The 27007-nt window shown below is 52.6% G+C and overlaps 2 protein-coding genes across 2 annotated transcripts; one reads left to right on the forward strand and one right to left on the reverse strand.

Moving 5' to 3' along the window:
* Window positions 1-6760: 6760 nt before the first annotated feature.
* On the reverse strand, window positions 6761-13152 carry LOC102109625 (putative lysosomal acid lipase/cholesteryl ester hydrolase). Its single transcript, XM_005530746.3, has 10 exons — window positions 13045-13152; window positions 11421-11510; window positions 10776-10941; window positions 9868-10066; window positions 9551-9660; window positions 9101-9237; window positions 8575-8718; window positions 8071-8142; window positions 7427-7492; window positions 6761-6994 (listed from the first exon to the last, which is right to left on the reverse strand). Exons 2-10 carry the CDS (start codon window positions 11502-11504, stop codon window positions 6761-6763), a joined length of 1212 nt encoding a protein of 403 aa, XP_005530803.2. The 5' UTR covers window positions 11505-11510; window positions 13045-13152.
* Window positions 13153-20426: 7274 nt separating this feature from the next.
* Window positions 20427-23631, forward strand: LOC102109445 (lipase member M-like). The gene is given in 10 exon segments (XM_014259485.2): window positions 20427-20525; window positions 20838-20955; window positions 21385-21583; window positions 21697-21806; window positions 22034-22068; window positions 22070-22171; window positions 22317-22463; window positions 22948-23019; window positions 23258-23323; window positions 23398-23631. Coding segments are annotated over 10 exon segments (1182 nt in total).
* The last annotated feature ends 3376 nt before the right edge of the window (window positions 23632-27007 follow it).

The following is a 27007-nucleotide window of genomic DNA, read 5'->3' on the forward strand; positions in this document are numbered from 1 at the left end:
CGGGATGTGAGCTGCCCCAGCACGCACCCTGCTCCAGCCCCACGCTGTCCTTGTCTCCTGGTGCCACAGCTGCTGGCACAAGGGGCTGTGTGGGTGTCTTCCTCCTTGTGGCCAGGGTCTTCACTCCTTCATTACCTTCTGCACCTGCTCTGGGCTTTTTGAGGACATTTGGGAAATGTCTCCCCTCGCTTGTGAGCACAAAAATCCCACTACAAAGAGTCAGAGGATCGTGGAATGGAGCCCATCTAGGTTGGAAGGACCTCAAAGCCCATCTCATTCCACCCCCTGCCATAGGCAGGGACACCTCCCACTATCCCAGGCTGCTCCAAGCCCCAAAGTCCAACCTGGCCTTGGACACTTCCAGGGATCCAGAGGCAGCCACAGCTGCTCTGGGCACCCTGTGCCAGGGCCTGCCCACCCTCCCAGGGAACAATTCCTTCCCAATATCCCATCCATCCCTGCCCTCTGGCAGTCTGAACCCATTCCCTGTGTCCTGTCACCCTAATTCCCGATGCAGAGCCCCTCTCCAGCTTCCCTGTATCCCTTCAGGCCCTGGAAGGAGCTGTGAGGTCTCCACACCCCCTTCCATTCTCCAGGCTGAGCAGCCCCAGCTCTCCCAGCCTGGCTCCAGAGGGAAGCGGCTCCAGTCCCCTCAGCAACTCCTTGGCCTCCTCTGGACCTGCTCCAACACTTCCATGCCCTCTTTCTGTTGGGGGCACAGAACTGTGCACAGGTGGGGTCTCACCTGAGTGGGGCAGAGGGGCAGAATCCCCCCTCCCCTGCTGCCCATGCTGCTGCCTTCTAACTCCACTACTCGTTCTCTAGTAGAGTTACTAAGTAGTAGTAATGGTAGTAATAAAATAAAGGAATAGAGGTTGGAAAAGCAGCAGAGACTTCTCTGACATCCTCAGGTTGTGGAATGAGGCCATTGGAACAGTGTGTCAGTGCTGAGGTGAGTGTGTGATTCAGCACCTGGAGTTATTCTACCTGTGCTAGAAGGAGAGAAGGTCCCAGAAACAAACAGTTGGATTTTTACTGAGGAGCTCCTGTGTAGCTTAGTCAAAGGGAGAAATGAAGACCTTTGAGGACTTGAAGGAGGTTGGGTTTAGATGGGATACTGGGAAGGAATTGTTCCCTGGGAGGGTGGGCAGGCCCTGGCACAGGGTGCCCAGAGAAGCTGTGGCTGCCCCTGGATCCCTGGAAGTGTCCAAGGGCAGATTAGTCGGGGCTTGGAGCAGCCTGGGACAGTGGAAGTTGTCCCTGCCCATGGCAGGGGGTGGAATGAGGTGATCTCTACGGTCCCTTCCCACCTAAACCACGCTAGGATTCCACAATGTGTGTCCAGGTGTGACATGGAAGGCAAAGGTTTCCAGCCAACGAGTCATCCATGTGCTTCCTGGGCTCCACCTGAGACCCAAACCCTGTATTTTTCTTGGCCTCTGAGGCCCTTTAGGAATCAAAAGCTCCGTCTTCTGGTGTGGTGTGTTGCGGAAGCCTTTTGTTAGCTTCACACTTCATAGATACAAGGCAGCATTGCTGCTGGATGCCTTTCATGTTCTCCTTTAAGGCATCACAGGACTGCAACCCCACCTGCTGCTGGCACAACAGGAAGAGAAACAGCCCCTGGCATCAGCTGTGTCCCCAGTGCCACCTTACAGGGGCAGGTCTGCTGCTGCTGAGTCACCTCCTCTGAGGCACACCGTGGCACGTTCCTCAGCCCTCAGCACAGGGACTGGAGCTCATCCTGTCCTGGGCTATCCCAGGACAGCTGGTGCCCTGCTGTTTTCTCCTGCAGCCACCAGGCTGTGTGCCCAGGGTGCTGGCTGGTGCCTCTTGCCGAGCACAAGGGTAAACCAGTCACAAATCATCTGTCCCTGGCATCCTGAGCTGGGAAAGGGAGTATCACCCTGATTTTAGCAATGAGAGAATGTCAGCTCTTGTGCAATTCCTGCCAGATAAGCACAACTCCCTGGCAGTAACCTTGGAGAGCATGGCTCAAGTTAAAGAACCTGACGAGGGAAGCAGTCCTTATCTGCTTGTAGCTCTCCCAGTTTAAAGTCCCTTTGGCTAGGCTGGGATATCTCTGGTTATTACTGTTACCTTTGGCAGGGTTTTGCCCGTGCTGGAGTTGCACAGTGGAGCTTGAGGAAACAGCTGATCTTTTCACAACACCTTGTTGGAGTTGTTCGGGCAATCATTCCATTCGCTACAATGAAATGCAATAAACAAAAGCATAAATATTCCTGAATGTGGATTGGGAAATCATGGAGATGTGATCACTGGTGCTTTTTCTCCAGTAATTCCCCCTCTGTTCCTGCGTTCAGAAGATCCCAGAACAACCCTGAACTTCCTCTACTTCTTCCCTCATCTCTCTTCATTGTACAGTTGGTTTTAAAGCGTATTTTACAGCTAAAAGAGTTTGGTTTGTGGGTGAACAGACCTGGGACAACGTGAGCAAAGTTTCTCAATAAAGAAGGACCTACAGTTTTCAAATTTGGTGCAGTAGTGCTCTTGAGATTATTTTCCAGCATCCTGGAGAAAAGCTGATCTGGCTCAGCTTTGCCAAAGCCCTGATCAGGGCTGTCAGAGATGTTTAGGGAGCAGGAACATGTCCCACAGGACGTATTCCAGGGAATCAATAACAGAATGAACTAGGTTGGAAAAGACCCTTATGAGATCATCAAGTCCAAGATGTGACCTAGCACCTCCTCATCGACTAAACCATGGCACTGAGTGCCATGTCCAGTCTTCTTTTATACAAGTCCAGGGATGGTGATTCCACCACCTCCCTGGGCAGACGATTCCAGCTCCCAACCACTCTTTCAGTGAAGAATTTTCTCCTGATGTCTAACCTAAACTTCCCCTGGCACAGCTTAGGGCTGTGTCCTCCCGTTCTGTCAGTGGGAGAAGAATCATCATGGTCAACGCTGGCTTGTGAAGTTTTGGAGAAAATGACATCTGATCTTGATTTCAGCGAACTGCAGCTTTCCATGGCCTTATACCATTCCCACCTGCTTGAAGTCCCATCACATGAAAATGCAAGTCTCAAAGGCCAAGGTCTCTCACTCTCAGAGGTTCATCTAGCAAACTCCGAAGAAAATTTGAAAATTACATTGGCAATAACACAGAAATTTCTGTGAGTTCCTGAAAAAAAGTCAAAATGTTTTCAACCCAATGAAAGCCTGAATCTACTCAGCAATGCCTCTGGAAATTGTTTGCAGGTTGTTAAGGATCAAAAAGATGTGAAAAGGCAGCGCACCATCTGTCATAACTCGATGAAACTTTGTCCTAGATTAACTCTGGGACCAATCAGTTTCTAAATAACCCCACAGGCCAGCACGTTGCTTAAAGCAGACACCAGAGCAATCTCTGGATTACTTGCAAAAGCACCACTTCTCTCCAAGCCTGTGCCTGTGGGAAGGAGGCTGTGGTAGGGCTGTTCAGCACCTCTCCAGTGTGGGCACAGCCTGGAGCTGGCCCTGTGCCCCACTGCACAGCTCCTGTGTGTGCTGCTGTCCTTTGCACTGAGTGTGTGATGGTAGGAAATGATCCATATCAGCCAGCACGGTGACACTGCTGTGCCCTGAGCGGGATGTGACACAGCTTTGAGCTCTCATGGCCTCATGTGACATGCTCTGCATGAGCACATCTGGAAGAAAATTGAATAAGAGGCTGAGTGACCAGCGTCCTCCCCACGTGGAGGTGTGTGACTGAGGCTGGCTTGCCCAAGCAGGGAGGAGAACAAGGGTGGTGAAGGCTTTGTGCTGCTTTGGAAGCTCTGAGTGTGAGAGGTTGAATTGATCTCCATGGACTGAGATATGCAGGACATTGATCTCTTGGAGCAGGTCCAGAGGAGGCCACCAAAGTGATCAGAGGGATGGAGCAGCTCTGCTGGGAGGAAAGGCTGGGACAGCTGGGATTGTTCAGCCTGGAGAGGAGAAGCTTTGGGGTGACCCCATTGTGGTTTTCCATTGCCTGAAGGAGATATAAAAGTCATGAAGAGAGACTGTTTAAAAGGGCCCAGAGTGCCAGGACACAGGGAATGGCTTCCCAGTGCCAGAGGGCAGGGATAGATGGGATATTGGGAAGGAATTGTTCCCTGGGAGGGTGGGCAGGCCCTGGCACAGGGTGCCCAGAGAAGCTGTGGCTGCCCCTGGATCCCTGGAAGTGTCCAAGGCCAGGTTGGACTTTGGGGCTTGGAGCAGCCTGGGACAGTGGAAGGTGTCCCTGCCCATGGCAGGGGTGGAATGGGATGGGCTTTGAGGTCCCTTCCAACCTAAACCATCTGTGATCCCATGACTCTGTGATACCCTGTGAAATCACCACAGACCAGTCCCATGATGTTTGACTTGCCTGACAGACCTGAGACACTCAAGGACTCCAATCCTGCCATGGTCATCCCAGGAGGTGGAATTTCACAGTGTTTATTCTTCAAGCATAAATCAATTTTCTTCCAAAAATTTTTCTTCATCCATTGTTGATCCTTTAACAGCAGAGGGGAAGCAAGCACCACAACATGATCCAGCCCAAAGTGCTCTGGCACGGGAGAATGACGATAGCACATTGCAAACACTGAACCAGATAATTGCAGAAGTGGCAGAAACTTCATGACCTGAACAGAAAGAGACTAAACCCTGCACTTTTTATGAGTTTTCAGAAGTTAAAAGCTAGCCCTTTTAAACTAAACCTGAATAAACGTCAGGTGTGGAACGTGGTTCAGTGGTGAGCATGGTTGGGTTTGATGATCTTAGGGGTCTGTTAAGGATTCTGTGATTCTAATTTCCTGCCGGCTTTGCAGAAGTTTGCAGGGCAAACATCTCGCCAGCATCTTTGTGTGTTTATTTGCCAAGGTGGAGAGGCTGTCCTGCATTTGCATTGGTACCCATGGCATGAGCACGGCGCAGTCCTGTAAGATGCTGCTCCAGGGCACAGCCCTGCCGTGAGCAGCTGATCACACAGAAAAAGATGTCATTACAAATATCCTAAGTGAGGCAGCTAATCACTGGCAATCCAGGCAGATCCTATCTAACCTATAGCCTCATTCCTGCACCCTGGGATTACCTCGCCCCGTCCTCTTTTCTTCTGTGGTCAGTTCCAGGTGCAAGGGTAGAAAGTGAAACACTTTAGAGGTGGTAACTTGAGCAGAGCCCACTGCACTTGCCCCACAAGGCACCACCAGCCCTGTGCCACCATCTCCAGATACCTGGATGAAACTCTGCTGCTGAACCCCCACAGTTTGGCTCCAGAGAGCATCTGTGCTGGGCTCCATACCTTCCTCACCACCCACCTCTTCCCTGCAGGGAGATGCTGGTGGCACTGTGGGCATCTGCCAGCATGAGCTGCCTGGAAATTATCCCTGAGCAGGAGGAGCATTGGGCAAGCAGCTCTCCCTCACCTGCACCTGGTAAGATGTCTGTGCTGAAAACCCCCATACCCACAGAATCCTGGAATGGTTTGGGTTGGAGGGGAATCTCAAAGCCTGTCTCATTCCACCCCTCCCACTATCCCAGGCTGCTCCAAGCCCTGTCCAACCTGGCCTTGGGCACTTCCAGGGATCCAGGGGCAGCCACAGCTTCTCTGGGCACCCTGTGCCAGGGCCTGCCCACCCTCCCAGGGAACAATTTCTCCAGAGTTTTAACCTCTAGTTAACAGTACAACCACACAGAGCCCAGTAGACCCTGCCAATTTATAACAACAACAACAACAACAACAACAACAACAACAACAACAACAACAATAATAATTATAATTATTATTATAATATTTGTAATAATAATTATTTGAAAAGAGAACCTTATTCTTTGCCCTGCTTGCTCCCAGGCATATACTAAGAAGATAGTTACACAAACCAGCAAATTCATAATTCCTCCTCTGATCAAAGTATTACTAACAATTTAATCCAGAAGCTGAAAACAGATTTAGACTCGTTACTGCTTTCCACCACACTCTTCTTCTGTGTTCCACAAAAGAATTCCCTGAGAGGCACCAAAAGGTGGCCTTTGCAGCTGGGTTTGTGCCTTAAAATAGCTTAAAGTAGTGCAAAATGGTGTTTCCTGGTAGAAATTATTGAAACTCCTTTGTTTATAAGTAAGATTATCTAAATCAGCATGAATCTGAGAAACATGTCTCCTTTGTTAGTAAAATGGGCAGTTCTCATGGAAAAAAAACCTTTGGCCCCTCCTTCTTGTCACCAGGCAGGAAGTTTATAGCTCCTTCTGAACGTGAAAGAAGGCAGTGGGTGTCAGGAGGTTGGGATTCTTGGTGTGGAAGTGTTGCCAGAAGGAGAATAAAGCAACGCAGGATCCGTCCACCACGCGGTTTCATCCCAGCAGACCTGTTCCTGTGGTGGGACACCAGCATCCGGGAGGGCACGGAGCTTCTGTCCAACTGTTTGCAGCTGGGACGCCAAGCTCAAGGAGCCCAGAGTCCACAATGGCCACCAAGAGCCAAATTCTACCGAAATTGGTTGTTGCTGGAACCCCTGGTGAGTGAGGCACACGGGAGACTCGGGCTGTGAGGGCCATGCTCAACTTGTGCAGGGAACCTCAGCCTACTGAACCTCAATCCAGAGTGCCTTCCCAGCCATTGGATTGGCTAGTTTTCCTCACTGGCCAGAGTAATATCGATTCAGACCAAGTGTAGCAGTTTATTGAGTTTTTCCCCCCACAGTTTTTCTTCTTTTTTTTTTCCCCCCCACCCCCAAATGAAAGAAGCCCCAGAAGTCATTGAGAAGCCAACAACCACTGCCACTGCTCCACCTCTAGGTGCCCTTCTCCATCAGGTCAAGCATTTCTTTGTACACCTGCTCGTAGACCTGCTTGCCCCAGAGGAAATCAAAGTGGACGAATTCGGGGATGTACTTTTTGTAGGCCACATTGGAGATACGGGGCAGGGTGATGTTCACATCTTCAGGGGCTGAAATCCAGTCCTGGCCCCCATACCAGGCAGCCAGCGGGGTTTTCATGTTCTCCAGCTCATAGAAGGGAGGAGTGGGCTGGAAGACAGGAGGGAGGTAAAGGGCTAGCCAAAAATTCAAAGTGTATCCTGATGGCTGCTTGGAATTTCTCCCTTATCCCAAGGGATGGAAGAGGAACTATCACCAGGGAGCCTCACTATGCCTTGGACTCTTGTTCTTTTCACCAGAGGGTCAAAATGTCATCGCTGAGTGACTTTCTTTATTAGAAAGTGACGAACCTGCTTCCCCATATAAATTAAGTTCCATAAGTACCGTGGAATTCATAGAACCACAGAATGGTTTGGGTTGCAATGGACCTCAAACACCATCTTGTCCCAGCTCCCCTGCCACGGGCAGGGGCACCTTCCACCAGCACCAGGCTGCTCAATTCTCCAAATTCTGTCTCAACCACTGCCATATTTTCATTGCAATATTCATTTATTTTCTCCTCTGAGCATGGCTCTCTCTTACCTGGTTGTAATGAAGCACGTTGTCACTGCCATAATCATAACACTTGAATTCCCCTGTCTGATAGAGCTGGAAAAGGAGAGTTGCGTTTATTATCCACGCATTGGAGGGGTCTCTAAGAAAGGGAAAAGAGGTGACAGGGGACTGCACTGCTCCCTCCTGCCACCGAGGCTCAGTGAAGCGATTTTTACATCTGGTACTGGATTTTGGGAGGAGAACTCAGCCCCAGGAAGACCTCGGCACGGAAACCCACGGGGAAGAACCTGGTGTACAACCAAGGGCCTCAAAGGAGACACAAATCACATCTTTGGACAAGTTTTTTGTGTGTTGTGGTCAATGCCACCAGCAGAAGGACGTGAGCAGAATGTTTTCAATAATTAATTGTGTCATTAGTGGTCATTAGGGTCATTACTGACCCTCAGCCTTTGCTCTGGTATCTCCTGTCCTGGTTTATCACCAGTCTTTGTTCCACCTTCTACAAGCCCCGAGGACTCTTGGACCTCTTTTGTTGGAATAAATAACTTAAATAAATAAATAAGCAGTGTTCCAGGGCAGCATTCCTCTCTCTCCCTGCACAGCTCTGCAGGGGGAGAGGCTGGGGATAATTCCCAACCCCTGAGCAGAGGGAGGAGAACACGAAGCGTTACCTGGCGCCAGTGCAACATGGTTTTTAGGGATGTGGAATCAGGGTAGCGGGCCAGGTAGACATCAACGCGGCTCTGCGAGAAACCATTGGAGAGGTTTGTTCTCCGCCCCCCAAAAAATTCCACGTCAGAAATAAAATCAAACCTGCTCAGTAGCCACACTCACACAGAGCTGAGCAATCCCAAAAATGGGAGGCTGGGCCATGTTAAGAGTCTGTTTCCAAGACAAAGAAAAGCTCCATATCTCGTGCTCAGGATCCTTTTGCAAAGACGAAGCTCAACTCATGGCAGTAGCTCTATGTGTTGTTCCTAATATGCTTCCTCCTTGGAATATTAAGGAATTACACCAATGCTTCACTTGAGAAGCCCCCACCCTTCCAGGTGCCTCCAGCCTGAATTTTTCTACCAATCAAAGAGGTGAAAGGCCATGTGGAGGCGGCAGATCCCAGCTCAGGCTGGGACAGTGAGAAAGCAGATCTCTTGAGAGGGGAACTGGAGTGTACGTACCTCGTTCAAGCTGTTGGTAAACCCACCGGGCAGGTAAAAGACAAAAGAGCACAGCGTTTTCAGCATGGGGTACGTGCACATTCTGGAAATCACTTGCTTCAAGACCTCATCCTTATCAAAGACCACCGTGTGCCCTAAAATGAGCTGTGGAATTCAGAGGGGTGTATCAGTGGGCTTCACGTTCTTTTTTTGCCTCCAGGTGCTCCCCACCTCTTTGCACACCCCTGAAAGTTGCTGACAGCTTTGCTGTGCTTTGTCATTTTGGCTTTTCAGGCTTTTCAACCCTGGAAGAGCCCTGACCTTCCTAGGAGAGGTTTCTCCTGGGAGAAGGGACCCAAAACCAATTCCTGTTAATAGTTTTCTGATTAAGGCTGGACAGGAATATTACTTCCCTGCCCTCCAGGCTCACAGCACACGCACGAACACTCAGAGCAGGGAGATGGAGGTGATGTACGAGCACTGCGTGTCTCAGGTGACCTTCCCAGTCCCTCCTCCCCATCACACCTCAGGTGTGCTGAGGACATACCTTAATCAGCACCTCGGGAAGGTCAAACACCCTCACCAAGGGTGACTTCATGTTTGAGTTCACAGTGATGGGAGCCAAGGCGAAAAACATCTTGATTTTACGATCCAGTTCGGGAATGGATGAGAAGGCAATGAAACCTGCGTGAAGGAGAAGGAAGCAGACCCTGCCCTGTTGTTTCTGAGGGAGCTGTTGACTTCCAGGTGTGTGTCCCCATCAGAAGGCCCCTCAGAGGTGGCTCCAGCAGGTTGGGCTCTGGCAGCAATGTGATGCACCCGGTTTGGGGCTGCCACTGCTCAAAACCCTTCTGTTAAAGCAATTACCCGCTCTTTTCCCTTTTGTTGTTTGGAAATGCCTGGACATTGCCCTCCCTGACCAAGGTTTTAGGAACACTCCCAGGCTGGGGGTGCACAGCCAATGTGGCTCTGCCAGCTCTGCTCTCCTCCTCAGTACCTGTGGTGGTGCCTTGGGAAAAAGCCACGTAGTACAACTGCTCCTGCCCCGTTTTCTGCAGGATGTAGTTGATGGTGGCTGGAAGGTCATACATGGCCATCTCATGGAAGCTGCAGGGGAGACAGGCACGTGACAAAATCACTCTGGCTGAACTTGCCGTGGCTACTTGGGTGCGGAGGAGAGCTCTGGAAGGGATGGGCGACCCAGTTTCTGCCCACTGGCAGATGGTGTGACTGTCAGGAGCACCCCTCCTCCAGCCTGCAGACACTGCTGAGGGTACCAGGGACCTGCCCACCCTCCACTTTCACAGGAAATACCTGTAGGATGAGTATTCCTGCTGGTAGAATTCAAACTCTTTGTGTTTCCGCGACCAGCTGTTCCCACGGCTGTTCCCGATCCAGACGTCGTAGCCAGCGTCGGCGAGGATGAAGCCCAGGCTGGCATTGGGCAAGTTGGTGACCCAGTTGCTGCCCTCCAACACCAGGCCGTGCTGCAGGAGGACCACGGCCTTTGGAGCTGGAGGAAGAAGAGGAAGGAATCATTTTCTCTGGCCACGAGCAAAAATTGATCATTCACGTCCAGGTATTGCTTTGGCAGCTCCGCCCTGGGAAGTGACACCAGTGCAGGGACATGGTCACCTCCATCCTCAGTCTCTCTGGGGAGGTGTTTCTGAAGAAGGCCAGGGCAGAGACTGGAAATGTGGGGAATTTTTACACTTATTTGCCATATTCATGTGCGTATACCTACGTGCTTCCCAGGGGAGGGAGACACTGGCGAGAACCGGGCGTCACCCCACCATTACTTTGAAACAGGGGTTTCAGTGCAGGAAAATCCCAAAATGGTGAGATGGCACTGAATTGGACACAGGAAGGATCCCAAAGAGTCAGGTGGCATTGGATTGGCCACCTGGTTTGGTTTCCTTTCCTGACTAATGGCTTTTTGCTGCTCCACTGTCTGGTTTTGAGCTGAGGTAAAACCTGGGGCGAGATTTCTCTGTCCCATTCTTTCTCGTTCCTCTTTGGAGCAAATCCTCTCAGAACAAGGTCAGCATGGTGGGCACCTGCATCTCTTCTGCTCCCAAGGCTATTTGCCCGATTTTTCCTTCAGGGAAATCTGCCTCTTGGAGGACCCAGCCCATGGTGAGGTAGCCTTGACCGTGGGTCTCCTCCAGCCCAGCAAAGCTCTCAGGGTGCCCGGAGCAGGCAGAGCCTCCTGTGGCACTTACGGGGACAGAACATGTTGGATGCCTGCGCTCCTGCCTTGTGGGAGATGCTGAAGCTCTCCTGGCTGTCTCTGCCGTGGGGAATCCTCTGCAGGGTGAGGTAATAGCCATCGTCTGTCAGCACCTCGTGCTCCTCATAGGGGTACCCGTGGTAGCGGATGATTTCGCCCTGTGGGAAGGGAAGGACAGCATGGGACAGTCCCCAGGGAGGGAGGGTCTCTGTCCTGAGGGGTGGCAGGGCTTGGCTGGGAAAAGCCATCAGTGCTGGAGGTGACTCCAGGGGGAGGGTGGGCTCAGGACCTCCCAATGTCCCTTCCACCAACGCTGTGGCGATGCCATGACTTCAGCCAGAATTTTTGGCGGCTCCCTGAGCAGGTGTGGTGAAGAGCTATCACTTTCTGTGCTGCAATCCAGAGCAGGGCAGCACAGACAGCCAAACTCCGAGCCTGAGAAGGCTGTCCTGGCCAAACCTGCTGACTTGGAATGAACCCCCCAGTAAATGTCTGCCATAAATCTCTGTGTACGTAAGAACAGGGAGACAAATACCTAACAAAATCCTCGGTGAAGACACACAGGGCCCGTGGGTCTTGCACAGACAATGACAGCACGGGTAACTTGCACAACCAAGCAGGGAAAGAAGGGACTTACAACATCCATGGACACCTCGGGGTTTTCTTCTGAGTTTGCAGTGATGAACATTGAACAAGAGATGGTGAGGAACAGCCACATCATGGTGCTCTGCAAAACATTGCCGTGAGGAGTGTGAGAGGCTTTGCTGGCACTGGCACAGGAGCTGGGGGGGAGTTCTCTTGATGTGCACTGCACTTCTGTCAGGATATCAACCTGTCCCCTCAACAGGCTGAAACCATTTTAAAACTCAAGTCCTCTAATGGGTTCTGAAAATGGCTCATTTTGCTCGTCTTGAACAAAGTCAGAGTCCAAATTCCATCACATTTTATTCCCACATTCTCCATCAGGCCCTCACACTCAGAAACAATGCACAGGTACATCTGCATGTGCCCAGGCAAACCTGGTTTTCGAGGGGGTGATTATAGATCATTAATTTAAAAGAATGTCTTGGATAGCTGGAAGAAGAGGTTCTTTTGTTCCACTGGTAGCTAAACCACCCAATTTCAAGTTGCAGGGCCGTGTTCTCAAGAAGAAATCAAATGATGTGGTTTGTTTGTGTTCTCTTTATGGCTGAGAGAGACCCTGGGATACTCCTGGCTTGTTTTTGCAGACCTGAGTGAAATGCCATCTCAGGACACCCCTGTTCTTCCTGGCAAGGATTTTGGTGTCTTCCCCAGCTTGTTCCTACCACAGAACATCTCACTGCTGTTTTATCTCACGGAAACAGAATCACAGAATGCTTTGGGTGGAAAGGGACCTTAAGGATCATCCTGTTCCAAACCCTCTGCCATGGGCAGACCCCTGCCATATAGGAACGGGTAAATCTGTTGGAGGTGACAAATTCTCAGCAGAAATACTGCCTCAGCTACTTAGAGGGGTTCAATTCTGTGGAGCAGTTTGGCAGGGACCGGCCGAGTTCCCACTGAATGCTCCAGGTGTCTCATTCCTTCTCTGGTGAAACAGAGGAGATCTGGGAGCAGCTTTCTGTCGCTTCTGCCATTCTCCCCTTTCCCTTCTGCGGGAGGACCCGGCTCCCCGTGCTGCAGGAGGTGGTTTGGCAGCGGGGGAGAAAATCCCCTGCTCCCTCAGCTGTCCCCGGAGCGGAGCAGGGAGAGGAGGATCAGCGCACCTGCACCTGGGGACACCCAGGACCCCGGGACCCCATCTCCCACCCGGGGGACCAAGGGCTCCCCCCATCACCCTGAGCCCCCCGGGATGCGATTTGGGGACAAGATCGCTCCACGAGGCTCCGGACTCGTTATTTTAAGGGCGAGCCTTTGGAAGAAGCAAGGAGAGACCGAACACATTTTTGTGGCGTAGCGTCAGGAGAAGGGCATGCAAATTCCAGGGAAGAGCCTCGCCTGGGATGGCCCTTTCCTCTCAACAGTCAGCTTGGAAAAACATTCCCTTTGTGAGACGCCCCTCATCTGAGCAGACCCCGAGAACCCCGGCAGCAGCGGGGTGTCCCCTCTTCAGCAGCATCCCGGTCCTGAGCCCTGTCCGAGCACTGCCACTCCCCTCCCTGGGCAGGGACATTCCTTTGGAGCCAGGACTCCGGGAAAGCCCTGCTGTCCCTCCCCTGGGGCTCTCCTGGTGCCTGCAGCTCTGTCCCCAGGGATGGCACCCCCGGAGGAAGGATTACCCGCGGCGGTCCAGGGGCTGCGGCAGAAGAAGTGTGGGAGCCTTTGTCCCTGATGTCCCCCGAGCAGAAGGTCCCCGCTGCCTGCTCTCATCGGGCTGCTGTTCCCTCTGCTCCCAATTCGGGAGCGTCAGGAGCCGCCTCTCCCTCTGATCCCTCCTCCTGTGAAGGTGTAATTTACCTGAGGGCTGGAGTCTGGAGACACCTTCCCTACCTGGGAATGTTTTCATGGCGCTGCAGAAGAGCTGAGAGCTGTAACAAATTGGTTGTTTCCACCCGAAGGAGTCATTTGGCATCGGCCATGACCTCTGTGACCCTGAGGATGGGCAGACTCCGGACTCTCCACCTGCTCTGGGACTGGCTTTGGTGCCCTGGGACTGGCTTTGGTGCCCTGGGACTGGCTTTGGTGTCCTGGGACTGGCTTTGGTGCTCTGGGACTGGCTTTGGTGCTCTGGGACTGGCTTTGGTGCCCTGGGACTGGCTTTGGTACCCTGGGACTGGCTTTGGTGCTCTGGGACTGGCTTTGGTGCCCTGGGACTGGCTTTGGTACCCTGGGACTGGCTTTGGTGCTCTGGGACTGGCTTTGGTGCTCTGGGACTGGCTTTGGTGCCCTGGGACTGGCTTTGGTGCCCCGGGCTGCTGCTGGTGCCCCTGAGGGCTGAGTGGGACCAGCCCAGCTCATCCCGGCAAACTCCAGTGGGAAAACCATCCAAGCTCCCTTTGGCTCTTCCTGCTGCCTCCTGGCATGGAATGAGCCTGGAAATGCGGAACCTCCCAGTCCCAATAGCGACTTCAGGGGCTGCTCTGTACAAAATAAAAAATAAAAATAAATCAAACCCCAGGGAGGGAAGAAGCTGTGGATGGAGACTTCACATCTTGCCAGGCTTCCCTTCGTGATGCCTTTGGCCAGGAGCTGCCTGGTGCCCGAGGAGGTCCCTGCAGGGATGGGTCACACGAGCTCTGGGTGTCATTTTGGCTCCTCTGCCTTGGTGGTCACCTCTCCACTCCTTGCCCAGGTGCTGACTGTGCACCCTGTGGGATCCTGCAGCCCTCCTGCAGCCAACACCTGCCAGCTCTGGTCCAGCCACCTCTGCCTGCCCACACGCAGACATGCTTTGGAAAGCCTAAGTAGCTTTCCACCTCTCTCTGGAGCTGTAATGTCTGGTCTTTACCAAGGACTTGCTGGAGGCAGTGCCAGAAGCCCTCCCAGCTTTGAGCCACCCTCAAATGAGCAGTGGCTCAGAGAAGAATCTGATTTTTCCCCTGCAGGAAGAGGAGGAAAGGTGGAAAAACAGGATTGGGTATGCCCAAACCAGAAAAAAAAGAACACTCACTCTTCCTCCCAGCACCTACAAAATTTGCCTTCCTTTTGGGGACAGGACATCAGAAAGGTTCCTATGGCCACTCCTGGTCCTGGCATCACATCAGTGGGGAGCCCCCCAGGGTGAATCACTGCACAGCCTGTTAAGGCATGAGCAAATCAGCAAAAATAAAAATAAAAGAATTAAGAATTCTGAGCCAAGCTAATTCCATGGGTTTTAAGAGTTATTTCATTTTCCTGCAACAAGCACCCACTGAAAGGCATGGGGAGAGGAGGGGATTACTGGAAAGCAAGCAGAGGGTGAACACTGGGCCGCTTTCCCACCAGTGCTGCTGCTAGGACAGGACTGGTGTGACCCCTCACGGGGGCAGGGAGGGACCAGAGACCCCTGCCCCACACTGCTCTCATCTCAGGGGTTTTTTCCCTAAATTTCCTTGCACTTCAGCCGGCTGCTGCCCGGCCATGTGGGCACTGAGCTGTTGGGGTGGTCCTTGTCCATGGGATGGTGCTCTCCAAAGGGAACAGGAAAGCCTGGGCAGGGCAGCAAGAGGGTGCTGTGAAAGTGCTGCAGAGGGGAACGAGCTCCTGCCCAAACCCTGAGGGAAAGTGCAGGGGTTTGGTATGTGGAGAATCCCCAAACCCAACAGCCCATGGCTGTCCCCATCTCCTTGAGCAGGAGGTGCCTGTGTGGCCACCCAGGGCAGGAGCTCTGTGGGGACGGAGCTCCCTCCCCGGAGAGGATGGGAAAAGGCAGCCTGGCAGCATTACAGACAGCATTTGTGTTTGTGCTGCTTTGTCAGGCTCAGAGGGGCAGTTCTGTTGCCTTGATAAGCCCTGCTGTTATCTCAGGCCCTCAGCAGCTCTGAGCTTGTCCCTGATGGGGGCTGAGGTTGGACTAGAGGTCCCCAGAGGCTGCTGCCAGCCAGCATCACCACAATGCCCTGGCTGGCTTTACCTTTCCTCTTCCTGCCGTTGTGGAGGAGCAGGAGGGGGAGAATAGGCCCCTCCATGGATCCTCTGTGATTTTCAGCTGATGAGAAAGGTTTTTGGCATTCCTTCAGTCGCAGAGAGGGTGGGATGTCCCTTTCTGTGTGCACAGCCAGCGCTCTTGAGTTTAACTTAGCGAGAAACTTGGGCTCAGGTTTTGCTGCTTTGTCAGAGACAGGATATAAAGTCTGCTAGTGAAAAAATCCCACCCAACCCCCAAACCCCAGGCCACCCCTGTCTCTGGTTTGCTTTCCTGCTTTGTCACCAGGCAAAGGTGGAAACCAACCAAGCAAGGCTCTGTGCTGAGCTCCCTCCCTACCTGATCATTTCACTGCTGCAATCACTAAACCCCTCCCCACCCTCCCTCTGGAGCTATTTTGGAAACCAGCACAGGTCAGGGGTGGAAAGACCTCACTGGCTTCAAGGAGAGGCCATTGTCCCCTGGGTGCTGGGCTGAGAGTGGCAGAGCAGGAAGGTGTGGCATTGCTGCTCCCAGGCTTCCTTCCCATCCATGTGTCCCCTCAGTGTCCCTCAGCTCCTGCTTGGTGGGGACAGCATGTCCTGGCTCCAGCTGGGATTGTCCTGGCTGCTGGCTGTGCACAAGCACAAGGAGCTCACAAGTGGGACATGCAAAGAGGGATTTGTGCCAACAGCTCTCTGCCCTGGCTGGGAGGAAAAGCAGAGAGCTTGGAGATTTCTGGAGGTTTTCTGGATCTGCCAGGCAACCCACTACAATCTGAGCCTGTCAGACAGCTGCCTTGGAGCGGGGGGACCCCCCAAGGCTCAGGGCCTGGCCCCAGGGCTGCCCTGCTCACACATTTCAGGCTGTTTCCTTGAGGACAGCCAGGCTTTCTGTGCTGCAGCTGTGCCTCTGGTGCTCTCTCCGTGCCTCTCCAAACAGGACCCTGGTGCCTCTGGAACCCCTTTGGGCAGGGGGAATAAGACACTGGGTCTGGTTGAGCCAACCCAGCCTGTCCTGGCACTTTGGCCTCTGCCTCCACCCACCATCTCTGGGCTCACTCCGATGTGGGGGTGTCCCAGTAGTCCCTGGGAACCCAGATCTGGATTCTGCATGGAGATCCAGCCTCCCCAGTGCCAAGCAGAGGGGATAATCCCCTCCCAGGGCTTGCATGTGAAACACATCTCCTCTGTCTTGAGTGGAGCTGGAGGGTATGGAGTCATCCTTCCCGAAAGTGGCCGAGCCTGTCCAGGAGGAGAGGTTAAGGAGGTGGGGCAGGGGCTGGAGAAATAAGGGGGGAAGGCCAAGGGCAACTTGTGGGCTCTCAGCTTGTCCAGAGAGGCACAGAGGAAAAACGGGAATTTTGGGAGAGGAAGGACCTCTGAAGGACCAGGAAAGGCTCATCAGGCTTCCTGCAAGCCAGTGAGGGAGATGAAGGTGAGCCTGGAGGCCAGAAGCTGCTTGTGAGGACACAGGGACCAAGGGCAGCCCTAACCCTAACCCCTGCCTGCATCCTGGTGGGATCTGGCTTTGCTGCACCTGGGGCATTCAGGAGAGAAGGAGAAGGAGAAGGAGAAGGAGAAGGAGAAGGAGAAGGAGAAGGAGAAGGAGAAGGAGAAGGAGAAGGAGAAGGAGAAGGAGAAGGAGAAGGAGAAGGAGAAGGAGAAGGAGAAGGAGAAGGAGAAGGAGAAGGAGAAGGAGAAGGAGAAGGAGAAGGAGAAGGAGAAGGAGAAGGAGAAGGAGAAGGAGAAGGAGAAGGAGAAGGTCTGTGCAGCTCTGTCTGCAGAGCTCTGTGCATCTCAGCAGCCTCCTGCCTGCCCCTGCTCTGGTGGCAGCAGGGGACACTGGGGACGGTGTGAACGCTGCAGGGAGCCACAGCCTGAAGGTCTGGGCTAGGGAGAGGCAGGTTTTGGGGAGCATCCCCCCAGCCACTGGGCTCCAGGGTGGTGGGAAGGAGGAGGTGACCTCGGGGGAGGTCACTAGAGTGATGTTAAATGCCCAAGCTGTAGTAGCAGGGAAGCTGAGGGAGAGGACCCTCATCATTTCTGCTGGTGGAGGTTGTCCCTAGGTCAGCTTGAAGATGAAGCCTACTTTGTTCTCTGGCGCTTCTCAGCATGGTTTTTGCTCTCTTTTCTCGAAGGAATGCCCAGCTTTGCCTTGTCAGGTCCATGCCTGGTGCTGCCTGAAGGGCCAGTCAGGGCAGGGAGCTCCTAACCCAGCATTTTGCCAGCTCTCTGTAGCTGTTAGCAGACCAGCCTCCTTCCTCCAGGACCTCGGCTCCGTGTGGGGAACAGCACCCAAAGGCCTCAAAATTAAACACAGCTCTTGCAAAGTGCCTCATCCTGCTCTTTCATGCCAGCATTTAAATCCAGGAAAAAGCCCAAACAATAATTCTACTGGTGAAAACCACAACAAATGGGTGTCTATCCAAGCCAGAGGTATTTTGCACTGATAGAGGAAATATTTTGCTCAGCAGTGTTATCACCCCAAATCAGGGTGGACAGGAGGCTGGGATGGAGATGGAAACCCTAAAGGTCCCTTCCCACCACCACCACCACTGCTCTCCTGGCAGGAGGAGAGGTGTTGGGGCTGGAAAAACCTGGTTAAAGGAGCCCGTGGGGCATGGTGGAGGGCTGATTGCCACCCCTGCCCACGGAAGATTTGCTTTGCACCCTTTGGATATCCCCTCTCAGGATGTCCATACCGACAAAATCCAGTCACTGTCACGTGCAAGTGATGTTTCTTCCTCCTTTCTTGGGTGAGATTTGCCCCTTTCTTTTCAACCCAGGCATGGTCCCTGAGCCCTGTTGCTGAGCCTGGTGCTGACACACAGAGCTGACACGTGTTACCAACACCTGGAAAGCCAGGATGAGCAGCCAGTGACCTGTCTGGCAGCCCCAGAGCACAGGCAAAGCAGCTGGAATCCCTCTGCCAAGGAATGCCAAAAATGCAGCTCCCAGCTGGAGGACACCGCCAGATCCGTGTGTTCCCAATCTTTAGGATGTGGCTCTTTGCTGCTGAGCTCCCTGGGGCTTGGGATGCGGTGTCTGAATCACTGGGCTGTGTGACTGGGGAGGGACTGGGCTTCCAGGTGTTGATGGGCAGGTCCCAGCCTCTCTGGGTGTCTTTATAAGCCAGAAGGATTGGTTCCCTCAGTGCCACCAACCCCGCACGGAGGGCCTGAAGCAGCAGGTCAGGTTGATGTTCTCCTGTTCTCCTCCTAGCCCAGGCTATTGCTGAAAGAAAGGATCCCAAGTGAGTCAGGAGGTGTTATTATCACTCCAGCTGTGCATTCTATATGTGGAGGACTCGGTGGTTAGACATTTTCCTGTGTCTTCATCCATTTTTGGCTCTGTGAGAGGGATGGGGTGCAGGGGCTTGGGTTGCATTACCCAGGGCTGGTGCCTGGGGAACAGCAGCTTTGAGGACGAGCAGGGCCCACCTCTGCCCTCCTCCAGCCTGGTTTCCCATGCCCAGGGACTCACTGAGTGCCAGTTTGGGTTTGGATGGTGGGATGTGTTGCCTGCAGGGATGGGCAGTTCATGGCTGGAGGAGCTGGCCCTGCCCGGCTGAGCTCTGACATCTGGGGCTGGGCTGGCCTGTCCTCCTCCAGGGAATGCTCTGGGCTGTCCTGGTCACCTGGGGATGGACTCAGCTCTGACGACCTGTGTGACCCCGAGGCTGGGTGCAGTAATTTTGGCTGTTCAGGCATGCACAGGGATGAATCCTTCCCTCTCTGCCACACCTTGGGACACTAGCAGGATGGCCACAGAGCAGTGGAAGGTCCCCTTGCACGTGGTGAAGTGCAGGGTTGGGTGCAGATCTAAGGGAGATGGACCATGGGGGCAGCATTTGGCAGGGATTTGTCGCCTCTCTGGACAGGAGATGTAGCCCTAAGGGAAAGAAGCTATTTCCTAAGTGACAAGCTCAACCAGAGGACGCAACAGGTGTGAAACTCCTGTGGGTTTAGCAACAAGAAAACTGCACTGAGGATCACAATCTTCTGGCATCTCCTGAGCAGGCCTGGCTCCTCCATCCCTTGTAACCCACAGTGCTCACTGAGTGGTTATTTCAGCAATTGGTCAGCCTCTGATGTCCCCAGGCATGGCCTGCAATGTCTGTGGGTGAGGAGCCACTGCAGCTCCTGCCTTCCTGCCATCCTTTCTGTCTTCATTCCACACGCAGGTTGAGGGGTTGAGGTTGAGAGATTTTAGGGACTAAAATCACCAAAAAGTGCTGATTTGCACTGAGTTCAGCCTGCAGCTGTGGCCAGTGGGTTTGGGCAGCTGGGCAGGACGAAGGGAGATCAGGTTTAGCTGTGTGGTTTGTCTGTGGGATCAAGGAGCAATCCGACCTCTCCATCCCAGCAGAGCAGTTTAATCCCAGGACATCCCTTCTTGCCTGCATCTGGAGATGGAGGCACCGAGGTGCTGGTGGAGGGCTTGGACCCAGGGCAGGGCTTGAGCTGGTGCTTTGTTTTCTGCTGTGAGAGGGAGTTTTTGCTGTGGCCCGCACAGGTGCTCTGTTGCCGTTTTCCTGAGCAGCCCAGGAAAGCTTTAATGTGCAATAAGGCTACTGGGAAAATACCCTCGGGGGGGGCACAGAGCCATCTTGAGCTCCTGCAGCAGGATCATCAGGGAAACAGACTTTGCTGGATCTGCCCTTGAGTCTGGAATGCCTCAGGCTGGGTGATGTGGATGGCAGGGTGATCCAGGAGCACCTGGCAATAAAGCATCCAAGGCAGGGATGGAGCAGGGAAGCTCCTGCAGGATGGAGCTCTGACATGACCCCTCCTGTCTGGGGGAGGATTCTTCCCCTGAAATGCTTTCCCTGAAAGCCTAAGGATTTCCCTGGAGGCACCCTCATGCTTTTCCCAGGCAGGGGGTGGTGGGAAGCTGCTTGTCCCACACTGCAATTACAGCTGGACCAGATGAGAATGGTCAGGAAGAGAGGCTTGGGGTGGGTTCCAAACTGCACAAGGGGTTGCAGGCACCTGCTCCCCGTGGCAGCATCAGGCTTTGGCTGTGCTGGGGCTGCACAGTGTTCCTTGTGCCCCTGGAGCACCCCCAGCCCTGCTCATCCAGCCCCATTATCCCCCAGGTGCTGTGGACAGGTCAGATGTGGCTGCTGCTGGTGGCCCTGTGCCTGGCCCAGGGGCTGGAAGATGCCACCCCAGCTGCTGAAGCGTTCTACAACCCTGAGAGGTTCATGAACATCGTAAGTGCTGGGGGACACCCTGCCCTTCCCCACGGGTATGCCCAAAGTCCTTCCCAAGGGAGCAGCTCGGCTCACCCCTTCCCTGCGTCTGCACCTGGCCTCTTTGTGGGGCTTGGGGCATCAAAAACCTCCCATCTTTTCCCTGCTGTCACTGACTTCATGCCCTCAGCTTGAGCTTGGCCTCTCCTTGCTCTTCCTCTGATTCCTTCGGGTGCAGGTGACACCGGGGAACGTGGGTGGCAGGAGAAGGTGAAGCTGAGGCAGGCACGGGGTGCTGGGTCACCCTCTGCCCTCACACCACTGTCCCTGCAGAGCCAGAAGACCCTTTTCCACGGCTATCCCAGCGAGGAGTACGAGGTGATGACAGAGGACGGCTACATCCTGAGCCCCAACCGGATTCCCCACGGCAAGGAGGACGCTGAGCTCTCAGGTGGGCTCAGCCTCGCCAAGGGGGCACCAGCTGTGACCCTGGCCCCTGCCCTGATGCAAGAGGGAACAGTGGGAATAGCTGTGCCTTCAGGCACGGTTTGGGCAGCTGGAAGAGCAATGAGGAGTTTTTTCCTGGCTGCCCTGAGCTGCCCCTGGGGATTCAGGAGCTCAGCACTGTGTTTTGCTGCACCTGAGACGGGGCAGCGTGATCCAGCAAAGCCCCAGTGCCTCTTTCCCTGCAGCTCCCAGGGTCTGTGATGGCAAAAGTCCCCCAAGCACAAAAACCACCAGCACAACCAGGGAAATAATGGGAGAAGGGGACGTTTAATGCAAAGCCTGCAGCAAACAGTATCAAGACGTACAGTGGTGTTTTATTTCCGCATTGGAAAGGTGTCTTCTTCTGCCAACTACCCAATATCTCCTCTTTCAGGGCCCAGGACCCCCATGCTGATAGTGCATGGGTTTTGTCTGGATGGTGGCGACTGGGTGGACAATTTCCCTAACAGCAGCCTGGCCTTCATCCTGGCGGGCGCGGGATACGACGTCTGGATCGGGAACAACCGGGGCAACAGCTGGTCCCGCCGGCACCGCAGCCTGTCCATCGGCTCCGAGGAGTTCTGGGATTTCAGGTCAGGGGGCCACCAAGGGCAGGGCTGGGCTGCAGGGCTGCCAGCGCTGAGCCCCTGGTGGGAGGTTGGGAGGGAGGTGGGAATCTCCTCCAGGCTCTCCCTTCGCCGCGCAGCTTCCACGAGATGGCCGTGTACGACCTCCCGGCCATGGTGGACTTCATCCTGATGCAAAGTGAGCAGGAGAAGCTGTTCTATGTCGGCCACGCCCAGGGCAGCACCCTGGGTGAGTGAGGAGAGGAGGAGAGGCCATCAATGCCCATCCCTAGCTGGACACTGCTGGCAGCAGGGCTGCGCTGGCCCTGCCTTCCCAACCCTTCTGCATGGGAGAGGTTTGCCACATCCTGCTGCTGTGCTGGCATCCAGGAGCGGTTTTTGTTTCAAACCCTGCACCTCAAACACCGGGTCTGGGGTGAGCTGGGGTTTGTGTTGTGACCTCGTGCTGCTTTTCAGGTTTCATAGCGTTCTCCAGCTTGCCACATCTGGCCGAGAAAAATCAAACTCTTCTTTGCCCTGGCTCCTCTGTACACCTTCCACCACGCCTGGGGCCCTGTGTTAAAGCTAGCCTTTCTGCCAGACCTGCTGCTCAAGGTACAGGAGGTGTTTGTGGCTTGTTACTGCCGAAATCCTGGGGCTTTTGGCAACTCCCGCTCCCTGCATTGCCGCCGTGCGCTGATCCTGCTCCTCTGGCGAGCATTGGAGCTCCTGACATTGTTCCTAACTTTTCCTTGTGCAGGAAATATTTGGAACCAGAGAGCTGGTTCTGGTGGGGAGGAAGGAGAAGCCGCTCCTGGTTGAGAAGTGCAGCAGGCCTCTGGCAGCTGAAGTGTGTACCGACACCATCTTCCTCGTCGGAGGCTTCGACAAGGACAACTTGAACATGGTGGGTGCACCGGGCTCTCAGTCCAGCTCACAGCCCTCTCTGGTTTTTTAATTACCTGGAGATAATGAGGCACAACAATGAGTGAAAACCGACAAAATAAGGTGTGCAAGGCAACGGTTGTTTGGAGATTCCCTGCAGTGGTGTCAGGGTGTTACACCTAGCAGAGTCTTTGCTAAGAGAGAATCACTTGTGGTCTGATCTCTTAGGGAAAGGAAACTCTTCCCTTGTTTTTTTTTAAATTTTTTTCCATAACCTAACCAAAGAATGACTGGACCAGTTGTATTTCCATTTTAAGATATTGATTGAGTGGCTTACCTTTGAAAGCTGCTTCTAGCTCTGAACAGGATAAAGCTACTAAAGAATAAAGAGCGTATAACTTTTATATCACAGTTATGAGACAGAATGCTTGATTTTCATCAAAGTGGATCAAGGTGGATTTTCATCCTTCCCAACTCACTTAGAAAATACTTTCTTTTTCCTGTAGAGCCAACTGGATGTGTACCTATCTCATTTTCCAGACTATACATCAGTAAAAAATCTTCTGCACTGGGGACAGGTAGAGACTCTGATTTTATAACTACTTAAACTTTTCTTTCTTTTAATCTGTGAAAGTGTTTTTTTTCAAATGCTGCTTCATTCACCCTGGAAGCAGATAAAGGAGGTGGAATCAAAACCAAGAGATAAAAGGGATTTTTAAGCTTCTGCACCAAGGTGTCTCAAAAGCCACAGCTGTCCGGGGCAGGGGGCAGATCCAGGGTATTACCTGGATTAACCCTTTCCCCTCTGCCTTCCAGACTGCAAAAACTTCGGAGTTCAAGCAGTTTGACTACGGGCTGAGAAACATGGAGAAGTACAACCAGGTGAAGGGGCTGGCTGGGATGGGGATGGGGAATCACACCCCAGCAGATAACAGGAATGCTCTCCCCCTTCCCAGCTGACGCCGCCCTTTTACCGGATCGAAGCCATGAGGGTGCCGGTGGCCGTGTGGAGCGGGGGCCACGACTGGGTCACTCCCCCTGTGGAGACCCAGCGGCTGCTGCCCCACCTCACCAACATCGTGCACCACGAGCACTTCCCCGACTGGAACCACTTCGACCACCACTGGGGCCTGAACGCCCCGCAGTGCGTGTACGGGCGGATAGTGGCCCTGATGGAGGAGAATCCATGAATCCATCTGTGAATCCATCCATGAATCCACCCATAAATCCATCCTTAAATCCATTCATGATTCTATCCATTAATCCATCCATGATTCCATCCATTAATCCACCCATGAATCCATCCATAAATCCATCCTTGAATCCATTCATGATTTCATCCATGAATCCATCCATGAATCCATCCATGATTCCGCCCATGATTCCATCCATTAATCCATCCATGATTCCATCCATTAATCCATCCATGATTCCATCCATTAATCCACCCATGAATCCATCCATAAATCCATCCTTGAATCCATTCATGATTTCATCCATGAATCCATCCATAAATCCATCCTTGAATCCATTCATGATTTCATCCATGAATCCATCCATAAATCCATCCTTGAATCCATTCATGATTTCATCCATGATTCCATCCATTAATCCATCCATGAATCCATCCATGATTCCGCCCATGATTCCATCCATTAATCCACCCATTAATCCATCCATGAATCCACCCATGATTCTGTCCATGATTCCATCCATTAATCCATCCATTGATCCATCCATGATTCCATCCATTAATCCATCCATTAATCTGCCCATGAATCCATCCATGTGCTGCCCCAGGATGGAGGAGCCTCCTGTTCCCACGGGACACAGGGTTTGTGTGAGGGATGCCCTGCTTGAAAATGTCTCCTGTCCCCCTGTTCCACACTGATTGGACACTTTTAAATGCGATGCTGTGACTTCTGCCTGCCCTCTGTGTCTGCAGAGATCGCAATAAAGTCTTGCACCACAGCCAAGCTCCAGCCCTTGGCTTGCTGGGTCTGCTGGGTTTGCAGGAGGTCTGCTGTGTTGGGGTGTTTTTTCAGCTTTTGCAGGCTCAGAACAATCCAAGAGTGAGCTTTTACTCCAGGAACAGAGCACATGCTGTGGTTTGTGGGTTTAGGCACAGGAGGGGAGGAAAGTGACCTTGTGAGAGCCACTGGTGGAAAAAGGCCACATCTGGCCCAGCAGCTCTGAGCTGGGCACAGCTGGCAAAGGGCAGAGAAGCAGGAGATTCTCCTTGCCAGATCCTCCTTGCTGCACAGAGTGAAGTTCAAAAACTGGTTATGAAATGTGCATGGAGAGACTGAGCCCTTTTGCACCTCACAAATCCACCCAGCTATCCCTCTCCAATCACATGAGTTCTTGCCAAGCTTTTCTTGCTCATCCTGTTTAGCTCCTTACTGTTGAAATGGAAAAGAAAGTCACGACTAGAGGAATAAATTTCAGCCGCTCTGTTTCCCCTGGAGGGATTAACTCGTTACCAACTCTCTGGGATCAAAGCTACAATAATTTTTTGCCTACATTTGTGCCTCAGTAAACAGGGCAGGAATTGGTAGTGCCATGACTTAGTTTCAGGTTCCGGGGACATCTGGTGAGGCTGAGGATCTCGCTTTCTGGATTCTATCTCGTCAGCAGGGTTACTCAGAGAAAACCCCTGCAATCACCAAATCCATTCATCTGCCAGCTTGTAGGAGCAGAGCAGCCCAGCAGCAGGATGGAGGAATCCTCTGCATGTGCCTTTCACCTTGCCAGGGTGGGAATGGAAGAGGATTGCCAGAAGTTGGCACCAGGAAGATCATCTGCATCAACAGGGCATCCTTGGTGTGGCCCAGTGACCAGGACTGAGCTATTCCTACCTTGTCAGCAACTCCAGGACTCTGGAGAAAAACCTCAGAGTGAAAACCTGACCAGGTGGATGATGAGAAACAGCAGCTCAAGGTTTTCCAAGGAACAGACACCAGCATCTCCTCACCTCCCTGATAACTGCCCAGCCAGCAGAGCCACTCATCAGGTGAGGTGGGCATGCTTGTGCTCAGCCTTGCAGCCCCATCTATTTCTTACATGGGGTTCATTTATTCTGTTCATTGCACATTATTTATGACAGAGCCATCTCTGTATTACTTGTGCTGGCCAGCAGTTGTTTGTGGAGTTGTGCAGGATTCTGCCTGCAAGTCCCTGCACGTGGCAGAAGACACCCACAGCAGAAGGTTTCAGGACCTCCAATCCAAAGAAAATAAAAATGCTGACGGTCTGGGCGGATTAAACCTCAGCGGGATTAATTTGCAACCTCTGCATCCCCCGCCTTTTAATAGAGAGAATAAATATGTTTAAAGGATAAAGCAATGCTCTCTAACCCAAACTGACGTCAGCTGAGCAGCTTGTGGGGCTGCAAAGCTGGGCTCAAAGCATCGATCCTCGTAAGGAAGGCATCTGCTGGTGCCACCAGCACTGGGACCAGCACAAGCCACGCTGGGCTCTCTGCTCAGGCTCTGCAAAGATTTTCCAACCCCTGACCTGCATCTGAAGAGGGAAAGGAGAAGGATCCACCTCGACGTCAGTCTGTCAATAGATTGCCTAACACCAGGTCTCCAAAAGTAAGGAATTGGCACACGGGATGGGAGCCTGCTGCCAGCGATTTGCAACACAATGCTGAGGCTGGTGAGGGTGGATCACGTCTGTGCTCAAGGCTGCACACTTCAAGTACCTTTTCCAAGTGAAAGAAAGCCAGGCTCCTGTTATTCCAGCCACAAAACTGTGAGGATCTGGAGTCCTGGCCTCTATTTTGTATTGCTTCCCAATCCTTTCAGTGAAGAATCAACCTGCTCACGGAATCAGAGAAGCTCAGCAGCCAAGGGCCAGCAGGTCTGGCTCTCACTGGTGCCACACCAAACCCCCCAGGAGCCCACGAGCCCCGTGGCAAAAGGCTGTTTGTTAATTTATTTAGCCTTTTATTTTACTTGGGGATGGTTTGGGGGTTCTTTATTCATTTATTTCTACACTTTCTGGGTCCTGCCATGTGCCACGAGTCTCATCTGCAAATGTCTCCCACTGCTGGCAGCTGATTTATTTTCATTTCAGCCAGGATTTGGGTCACAGCTTTGTTTCAGGGTTTTGAAAAGGAAAGAAAATGTTTAAGCACAGCAAAAGGAGACAAAACAATCAAGGAAAAGCCCTTTTGTCCCCATGGCAAAATACCAAGTGAAGCTGCTTTTAAATTTTTTTGGGGTTTTTTTTTTTTTTTTGGTTTTTTTTTTTTTGTTTTGGGCAAATTGTTTCTGCAGAACTGAAAAGAGACTTCTTTTTTTTAAAAAAAAGGAGATGTGTTTAAATAGGATTAACTTAAGCAAGAATTTGTACTATGGAAAGATGCTTAGAGAATCTGTTAAAGACAGAAAAGCAAACAATATCCAAATCCCATAATCTGATCACCTGATAAAATTTAGGAGCAATTTTCTTAGCAGAAAGAAGAATATTTACTGGAAATGGACTGTCTTGAACAAATTGAATAACCAGATTAGGTGAAGAGCATTACCTAAAAAGACAATTTTACAGAAAGCTTCTTGG

This window comes from Pseudopodoces humilis, chromosome 9, assembly GCF_049639895.1.
Source record: "Pseudopodoces humilis isolate 2021_Gansu_Grassland_sample_001 chromosome 9, ASM4963989v1, whole genome shotgun sequence".
Lineage (NCBI taxonomy): Eukaryota > Metazoa > Chordata > Aves > Passeriformes > Paridae > Pseudopodoces > Pseudopodoces humilis.

Bases quoted from the DNA above. Each gene is read 5' to 3' on its own strand.
- LOC102109625 (XM_005530746.3), bottom strand. From the start codon at position 11,504: ATGATGTGGCTGTTCCTCACCATCTCTTGTTCAATGTTCATCACTGCA. The intron at 10,942-11,420 runs GTAAGTCCCTTC...CCCTTCCCACAG, and splicing joins CCGAGGTGTCCATGGATGTT to GGCGAAATCATCCGCTACCA. The intron at 9,238-9,550 runs GTACTGAGGAGG...TCCTTCACGCAG, and splicing joins TTCCCAAGGCACCACCACAG to GTTTCATTGCCTTCTCATCC.